The 9,471-nt window shown below is 38.3% G+C and overlaps 1 protein-coding gene across 1 annotated transcript; it reads left to right on the top strand.

The window, feature by feature from the left end:
- The first annotated feature begins 177 nt into the window (after nt 1-177).
- LOC141907645 (DNA-directed RNA polymerase III subunit RPC5-like) lies at nt 178-4,786 on the top strand. Its single transcript, XM_074797362.1, has 18 exons — nt 178-218; nt 469-519; nt 680-757; nt 836-969; nt 1,051-1,133; nt 1,212-1,310; nt 1,584-1,747; nt 1,900-2,024; nt 2,112-2,203; nt 2,295-2,415; nt 2,501-2,582; nt 2,777-2,836; nt 2,918-3,021; nt 3,101-3,204; nt 3,317-3,750; nt 4,338-4,403; nt 4,484-4,609; nt 4,691-4,786. Exons 1-18 carry the CDS (start codon nt 183-185, stop codon nt 4,748-4,750), a joined length of 2,019 nt encoding a protein of 672 aa, XP_074653463.1. The 5' UTR covers nt 178-182; the 3' UTR covers nt 4,751-4,786.
- Nucleotides 4,787-9,471: the final 4,685 nt, after the last annotated feature.

Below are 9,471 nucleotides of genomic sequence, written 5' to 3'. Positions count from 1 at the left end.
ATGCGATCCGGACAGATACGGCCTGTCATTCAAACCGTCTGCGGGTTGATTAGTCTCTTGGGTGACGGGTTTGTTGTTGGGAGTTCTCTGTGCATGGATTGTATGGATTCAAAGCCGAATTTGAGAATGTGAAGTGGTCGTACTGAGATTGAGTGTCCGTGTTGTGGTCCGCGCACATCAATATGGCTGACTTGGACGACGATCCAGTTGAACACGAGGTAATTTTTAGTGGTTTCAGCTTGTTGTAAAATGCTAGAAAAATCGTGCTACTGTTTAAACGTTAAAGAAAGATAGTATCTCTCAGATCCTGCGAGTGCTGTGACTGTTAACTGATGTATATAGTGTTGATAAGGCTTAAAAGTGCGTTATAAGCTCGTCACCGGCATCATTCAGCGCCATCTACAGCTGAAAATCAAAACTACCTGTTATTATTAATCTAACTAAATCTTTGCCTCTTTTTACATTTAGATCGATGTGTATCTTTCTTCGAGTTTGGCAGAAAACCTCTACTTATTTCAGGTATGGTTTTGATTCTAGTGAATCTCCAATCAATATCTAGTAGTGGTAGGCTACCCAATTATTAACTAGCTAGAATGTTTAAATAGCTACTACCTACAGGATAAGGACCTTGCTAAGCTCGCTGCTGCTTTCTGTTATTGTTGATTTGTTTTATTTTCAGTATCCAGTACGACCTGCTAGTTTACCTTATGACAATGTCCCGCGATTGGCGGCTAGAATAAAACCTATTCAACAAAAGGTAGGCTAACTTCAGTATAAGAAATATTCCAAATTTTAAAAATTACTCGAACCTTAAATGTTTGATTTTATACAATAGGTTGAACTTGAGCTAGGAATAAATACACAAGGTCCGAATTACGCGAAGAGTAAAGGCGAACAGATAGCGTTAAATGTGGATGGCTCGTCTAGTAGTGGTGCCGGGGGCGGAGAGGATGGCGCCATGTTTGAATCGTAAGTATCGATTAGAATACCGGTCCAATCTGTAGAATGATATCAGGAATGATGTTTTTTTATAATTTCTCTATTTTCCAGAAATGTTATGGATAAACAGATTCTAATTTCTGATCCGAATGTTGTTTCGATGAAACAGTACGCGGTTGGTCTATTTAAAAATGGTAGTAATTCAGCTGATCGCGAAGCAATTTTCAATTCTTTTGTTGAAACGATTTTAAAATGTGTTTTCATTGTTTTAGGTGAACTGCACATTACTCCTTTACACGGTTTGATCCAACTGAAGCCAGGTTTTACTTATTTGGATAAAGCAGACAGTCGACAAAAATCAGAGAATGATGGTGAGTATCAATATCAGTATTGTGAACACAACTCTGTGTACAGGAAAATTATATTTATTTGTAACATTAGACATTTTAAAACAGCATATTTTCAAAAACTGATCGTCCAACTTTCACTTCACAAGAATAGCGAACATCTGAAAGGGTGCAGGTTCAAGGAGGCTGCAGATTTATGCATACTTTAATATGGCTTAGAAAAGCTTTTTTTTATTGATTAAGATTCCGTCTATGCTCTCTACTCTGTGACTGAACTCTTGTTGATGATAATTTCAGGTGATTTACAGGAAGAAGTTGAGGAAGAAGCAAAACCAGTAACAGTTCGATTCTCTCGTCCCGAATCTGAAGAAGCGAAAGCTCGGCGTTTGGCTTCATACGAATATCTGCATAAACAGCAACAACAGGAATCGTGGATTCCGTGCGAATATCATCATTCACAAGTAAATAATACACCATATTTTGACAGGAATGATAAATTTAGTAACTTCCCAGTAATCAAACATTGGATTTTCTCACTCATTCATCTAGGTCTGAATTTATCTAGGAAATAAACCTCATAATTGTACAAAGTCCCAAATTGTTTCGATTGCAGAGTGAACTAAGTGAAGCTGAAAAGGTAAATTTGTTCTCGAATCGAAGTCAAGATTTTTCCGAATTTCACAGTTCAGCTAAAGATTACATATCGATGCTTCTTCCACCCGAGGCAAACAAAACCGAGTAAGTTTAAATCTAATCGCTAATTTCCATTGTAGATGATCCATGATCTGTGCAGGTAATGATCGAATGAATGGTATTTATTTTCAGAGAACGTCCAGCTTTACCGAGCAATGTGCTTTCAATGACGCAGTTAAAAACTATGACGATAAGTGATCAAATCAAAGCATTACTAATCAATGGTAAAATAACTGTCAAATTCCGATCGATTACGATGAAGATGCGTGCATTACAGCAGAGGACTAACGCGATAGTTTTCGGTTTTTCTTTCAGCCAAAGTTATAAAGTACAGTCAGTTGATGGCATTGTTACCACGAGACACAGATCCAGCGATAGCTCTCAGATCTCTACAACAAGTCGCGATGCTTGTTCAAGGTTGCTGGATGGTAAAAAGGTATTTGAAATCATATTCTGTTTTAAAGAGTTTGAATCAAGAATTTTTACGATCGAATCGGTCAAATGGTATTATATAATTTCAGTGAGATTTTGTATCCTAAGGATACGTGTAGTGCTCATAGTGGAATACCAGCTGAAGTCTTGTGTCGAGGCCGCGACTATGTGGTATGTTATTCTAAACCCGGTGGCAGATTTGTCATTATAATAGTAATGATAAAAAGATAATAGATATTTTACGAACCTCTAGCATATGGCAGTAATGGCTGTAAAGGGCAGTCTTTATATGTGTCCTGATATCAAATCCATGAATCTTGTGTTAAAATCTATTATTCTATGATCGTGTATTTTTCTAATTGTAGGTTTGGCGTTTTACTCAAAATCGTTTTATCGTGCGAAAAGATATTTCATCTGTGATAAAGGTACGACTGGTGTTTATATTATTTCGTGAGTTAGTTTATGCATGTAATATGTTTTGAAGCGTGACCTTCGTTATGTTTCAGCTTCCGGCAGAAGATGTCAAAGATATCTTACAACAAATGTCCAAAGTTCGGGTGAACGTTGGATGGGAATTTATTATGGAATATGATAAGGAATTCATAGACAAGTAAGCTATAGATATAGGTCAGGGCTGAGTGTTGATATTTTTTTTCAAATTCGAAAAACGATGACGCTATATTTTTCAGACATCCAGATGTTGTTCAAAGACAAAACATGTTGTGGGATGCAAAGTATCAACAACTGGCGAAGGTGCTCAAAATAACTAAAGAAATGGAGAAAAAGATCAAAGGTGATAAATTAAGTCTTAATTAGAATACAGCAAAGAAAGTTTTGGACCTAGTTCCAAAGTAAAGTAAAAATTAGTTCATTTCCAAATTTAATTAGCAAAATTGTATTTGTAGCTGAAGCTATTGTTGAGAAACCGAGGAGACGCAGAAACAGTTCTCGATCGCGTACTAAAAGTGAAAGCGAGCGAACGCGTGCGCATTCGCAATCAGAACCCAGCGATAACGAGACCAACGTTCAAATGGAGGTCGATAATAATCAAATAGCTCGCGTTAATGGTGAATCAAACTGCGTTCCGATGGAAATATCCGTTGAGACTCATTCTACGAACGACAATGCGACTTCGCTGGAAGTGAAAATGGAATTACGCAATTTCATCCAGGAAAAACTGTACAGTCGCTACGTGATCTCGTTATCGGATTTAAAACGATTATTTTCGATTAAATTAGCGCAGATTTCGTCGTCAGAGACATCGATAACGGGAGGAATATCGGAGAAACTGCTCGAAGAGACTGTGGTAGAGGTCGGGGGAGTGAAGTTAAATAATCAGGTAATATATGGACCTCGGATTCCCATAACCCTCACACATTCCTCACAATTCTTCCAATCTTTGATTGTCCACACTTCAAACGTGTTCAGAACTTCACTCGAGCCTTATTAAATTTATAATGAACATCCACATTTCATCCGCATTTCATCCACACTTCATCCTCACTTCATCCACACTTCATCCACACTTCGCATTGGTTCAGAACTATGAGTAAAGGTCCACACTTCATGCTAAATTGATATGAATGGCTGAAGATAGATTGCATTAAATATTCTGTATATAGAATTACAGTGCATTAGAAATTCATCATTTTATGTATTGTATACAATGTATTTATAAGATAAAATCCCACAATTTACAGATTAAAAGAATTTAAAAACAAGAATTTATTTATTAAATCTAAAATATTTAATTTAAAAGACACGACGTTTCGATCTCACCCTAGAGATCATCGTCAGGTGTGACGATGATCTCTAGGGTGAGATTGCTTTTAAATTCTTTTAATCTGTAAATTGTGGGATTTTATCTTATTATCCGTTCACCACGTTTGAGTGTGTTTATCGTTCTCCCAATGTATTTATTTACAGTGGCCCGTGAATAGTAAAGAAGAACCGATGTACGCTTTGGCGAAAACCGGAGATAAATTTGATGTTGTGAGTATTTCATTTACTGTTGCTCTTACATACGGTTTATTAAACTGTAATAGTAAACAGAATGATTGTTTCTCTTGTAGATACGCGGTATTATGTTAGATATGTTCACTAAACAGTGTAAAATACGTAATGCAGCTTTAAAACAACAAGTTGAATTAGTGACTGGTGAGGCACCTCTAGAGGCCGATACTAAACGCATTTTAAAGGTCAGTTTGAAAACAATCTCAATTTTCCACTTCAACGGGTTATTTTCATATGTCTTTAATGTTTTTGCTGTTGTTTTCTAGGATTATTGCGTTCATAAAGGAATGGTGTGGTATCTGAAAGGAACTTTACCCGACACCTAGTAGTTTTATATATTGTTATATTAAGTTATATCGATTCGATGAATAAAGAAATTGATGTTATGAATTATAGAATAGTTGTGTATATTTTGTTTGTCGGAAAAGCGACGAAGCAATCGAAGCTTAATTTTAATGTTGTTTTCCGTGTTCACGAAGGTTCGGACCGTTGCATATTCAATGTTATTCCATAAGACAAGAGGATAAAGAAAAACTTAATAAAAGTAACAGTGGAAGAAGTTCCTATATAACCCATGGACAATTGGAACCTACGAACCCAGATACCAAGATGATGTCATCATTATTCGTCTTGGACCAAATTTGATCAAAGAATTCTAACCAACCCTAGAGTTTGCCCATAATGTATTGAAAGAACGCGCAGACGACTATCAACATGCCAAACGTATCTCAAAGTGGAGATAATTAATTTCGATAAAACTTGTCTTTGTCTTCAAATAAAGAAAATCATTAAGTTAATTTAACTACGATCAAAAAGGCTATCGACGTTCCGGTAACCAAAATTTAATGAATTTTTGATTCGATCCATTTTCTTTTGCGATTTTGATGTTGGTTTAGTTCGAAATTGTGTCTGCTCTTGTTTGTATATTGTTTGTTTATTCAACAATTAGGCAGGTGCCACTAAAAGAAAAATCTCTGAAACTCAACCCGAGTTTGAGTATTAATTAACTTCTAATTAGTACTAATTAACCAAACATTGAGAATCGATCGCACTGATGTTCACTCGTGTGTCTCAAAACTAAAACACTAATTTACTCAATTAACCATCGTTTCTTAGATAAAAATGGGCCCACTAAACCATCATTCATCATTCAAGTCTCGCATCTTATAACGACACAGTCAAGCAGTCAAGTTGTTTTGTAGCGTTCCTGGTCAGAGTCTCGTGGTAGTTTCAGATTTTTACTAGCACAGGCCTGTGCTGGGAGCGTCGTGGAACACAGTCACCAAGGATTGGACTAAGCGTTGTTTCTCCTGGTATCGTGTGGGAGCTCGCTTAATGCACCAAATGATACTAGGGCAAAGGACAGAACTCAGAATGTTTGATGGTACATTAAGTAAATACAGATCCTCTCATATTTCTGAGCTGGTTTCGATATAATACTAGCACATGAGTATGTGGGGATTTGTAATGCTTAGGAAAGGTTTTGTAGCGTTTCTGTTCGATGTCTCATGGGATCTGTCGTGGTTCCCGCATGTTCCTGTGCTAGCTGTCATTTTAGCACGTGGGGATGTGGGAATATCTTGATCTGCTAACCTGAAGAACTTGAAAGATGTCGATGTTTTCTGTAACTAACTCTGACTTTGTGCTGGTGTGATGTATCAGTAATTAGCACAGGTCAGTGCTGGTAACAGTGATCATTTGTCTCATCCTCATTTCTCGTTGTTTTGTAGTGTTCCTGGTCCAAGTCTCGTGCTAGTTTTAGATGTTTTACTAGCACAGGCCTGTGCTGGGAGCGTTTCAAGATACTGACACCAGTAACGTGAATGCCAAACAACCGATTGAAGAAAGGGAAGATTGAAACGTTTGTTTCTCCTGGTATCACCTGAGAGCTCGTTTAATGTTTGTTTACTAGCACCAAATGATACCAGGGCAAAGGACAAAACTCGGCAGGAATTATGATTGAAGGCACACAAGTTGTTACAGATCCCTTCATATTCCTGAGCTGGTTATTTATAAAACACTAGCACATGAGTATGTGGGGATCTGTGATGTCGTGATCTACACAGATGCAGGAAGGATCGATGTTTTCTGTAACTAACACTGACTTTGTGCTGGTGTGATTTATCAGTAATTAGCACAGGTCAGTGCTGGTAACAGTGATCATTTGTCTCATCCTCATATTCTACCTGAGCTTGCACTAGGAGTGCATCGAACTACATGTGAATACTTATATCACGACCCCTTTCATATTTCTGGGCTGGTCATTCATTGAGCATTAGCACATAAATATGTGGGGATCTGTGGTGTTTCACTCATCGAAAAAGGATTTAAACGCGAAAGTTTTCGATATTTTTTCTGTAACTAACACTGACTTTGTGCTGGTGTGATTTATCAGTAATTAGCACAGGTCAGTGCTGGTATCAGTGATCTATTTCCTCATCCTTATTCTCGTTGTTTTGTATTGTTCCTAGTTCAAGTCTCGTGCTAGTTTTAGATGTTTTACTAGCACAGGCCTGTGCTGGGAGCGCTTCAAGATACGGACACCTAAAATCACCAAGAATTAAAGTAAAAACGTTTGTTTCTCCTTGTATCATCTGAGAGCTCGTTTAATGTTTGTTTGCTAGCACCAAATGATACCAGGGAAAATGACAAAACTCGACAGAAATTATGATTGAAGGCACACTAGTTGTTACAGATCCCTTCATGTTCCTGAGCTGGTTGCTTATAAAACACTAGCACATGAGTATGTGGGGATCTGTGATGTCGTGCACTACACAGACGCAGGAAGGATTCCAACACGTTTGAAAGATGTCAAAGTTTTCTGTAACTAACACTGACTTTGTGCTGGTGTGATTTGTCAGTAATTAGCACAGGTCAGTGCTGGTAACAGTGATCAATTGACTCGTCCTCACATTCTACCTGAGCTTGCACTAGGAGTGCATCGAACTACATGTGAATACTTACGTCACGACTCCTTTCATATTTCTGGGCTGGTCGTTCATTGAGCATTAGCACATAAATATGGGGGGATCTGTGGTGTTTTGCTCATCGAAAACGGATTCAAACGCGAAAGATTTCGATGTTTTCTGTAACTAACTCTGACTTTGTGCTGGTGTGATTTATCAGTAATTAGCACAGGTCAGTGCTGGTAACGGTGAACATTTGTCACATCCTCACATTCTACTCGTACAAACTTGCACTATAAGAGCGCATGAAAGTGAATACTTGTGTCACGAATCCCTTCATATTTCTGGTCTGGTTATCAATTGAAGCACTAGCACATAGATATGTGGGGATCCGTGATATTGTCTACTGCCAATTTGAAAGGACGTTTGCATGATGTCGTTTACTTGAACGTTACTGGGGCGTAGGTGGGGATTATTACGGGTACATGCAATAGGTACAGATCCCTTCATATTTCTGAGCTGGTCATCGATAAAGCAACTAGCACATAGATATGTGGGGATTTGTGATATTGTAACCTGAAGAAGGATTTGAAAGATGTTGATGTTTTCTGCAACTAACACTGACTTTGTGCTGGTGTCATTTATCAGTAATTAGCACAGGTCAGTGCTGGTAATAGTGATCATTTGTCTCATCCTCATTTCTCGTTGTTTTGTATTGTTCCTGGTCCAAGTCTCGTGGTGGTAGTTTTAGATGTTTTACTAGCACAGGCCTGTGCTGGTAGCGCTTCAAGATACTGACACCAGTAACGTGAATGCCAAACAACAGATAGAAGAAACGGGAGATTCAAAGGTTTGTTTCTCCTGGTATCACCTGAGAGCTTGTTTAAAGTTTGTTTACTAGCACCAAATGATAACCAGGGCAAAGGACAAAACTCGGCAGGAATTATGGTTGAAGCCTTACGAAGTTGTTACAGTTCCCTTCATATTCCTGAGCTGGTTATTTATAAACAACTAGCACATGAGTATGTGGGGATCTGTGATGTCGTGTCCTACACAGACGCAGGAAGGGTCAATGTTTTCTGTAACTAACACTGACTTAGGTGTGATTTATCAGTACATTAGCACAGGTCATCGTTATTGTTTTGTATTGCTCCTAGTTCAAGTCTCGTGCTAGTTTTATATGTTTTACTAGCACAGGCCTGTGCTGGGAGCGCTTCAAGATACTGACACCAGTAACGTGAATGCCAAACAACAGATAGAAGAAACGGGAGATTCAAAGGTTTGTTTCTCCTGGTATCACCTGAGAGCTTGTTTAAAGTTTGTATGCTAGCACCAAATGATACCAGGGCAAAGGACAAAACTCGGCAGGAATTATGGTTGAAGGCACACAAGTTGTTACAGATCCCTTCATATTCCTGAGCTGGTTATTTATAAACAACTAGCACATGAGTATGTGGGGATCTGTGATGTCGTGATCTACACAGATGCAGGAAGGATCGATGTTTTCTGTAACTAACACTGACTTTGTGCTGGTGTGATTTATCAGTAATTAGCACAGGTCATCGTTTATTGTTTTGTATTGCTCCTAGTTCAAGTCTCGTGCTAGTTTTATATGTTTTACTAGCACAGGCCTGTGCTGGGAGCGCTTCAAGATACTGACACCAGTATACGTGAATGCCAAACAACAGATTTGATTTCAGGGAAGATTCAAAGGTTTGTTTCTCCTGGTATCACGTGAGAGCTCGTTTAATGTTTGTATGCTAGCACCAAATGATACCAGGGCAAAGGACAAAACTCGACAGAAATTATGATTGAAGGCACACAAGTTGTTACAGATCCCTTCATATTCCTGAGCTGGTTATTTATAAAACACTAGCACATGAGTATGTGGGGATCTGTGATGTCGTGATCTACACAGATGCAGGAAGGATCGATGTTTTCTGTAACTAACACTGACTTTGTGCTGGTGTGATTTATCAGTAATTAGCACAGGTCAGTGCTGGTAACAGTGATCAATTGACTCATCCTCATATTCTACCTGAGCTTGCACTAGGAGTGCATCGAACTACATGTGAATACTTATATCACGACTCCTTTCATATTTCTGGGCTGGTCATTCATTGAGCATTAGCACATAAATA

The sequence above is a fragment of the Tubulanus polymorphus genome, chromosome 1, assembly GCF_964204645.1.
Source record: "Tubulanus polymorphus chromosome 1, tnTubPoly1.2, whole genome shotgun sequence".
Lineage (NCBI taxonomy): Eukaryota > Metazoa > Nemertea > Palaeonemertea > Tubulaniformes > Tubulanidae > Tubulanus > Tubulanus polymorphus.
The sequence above is the reverse complement of the archived record's forward strand: the minus strand, read 5'-3'. Positions and strand labels throughout refer to the sequence as shown.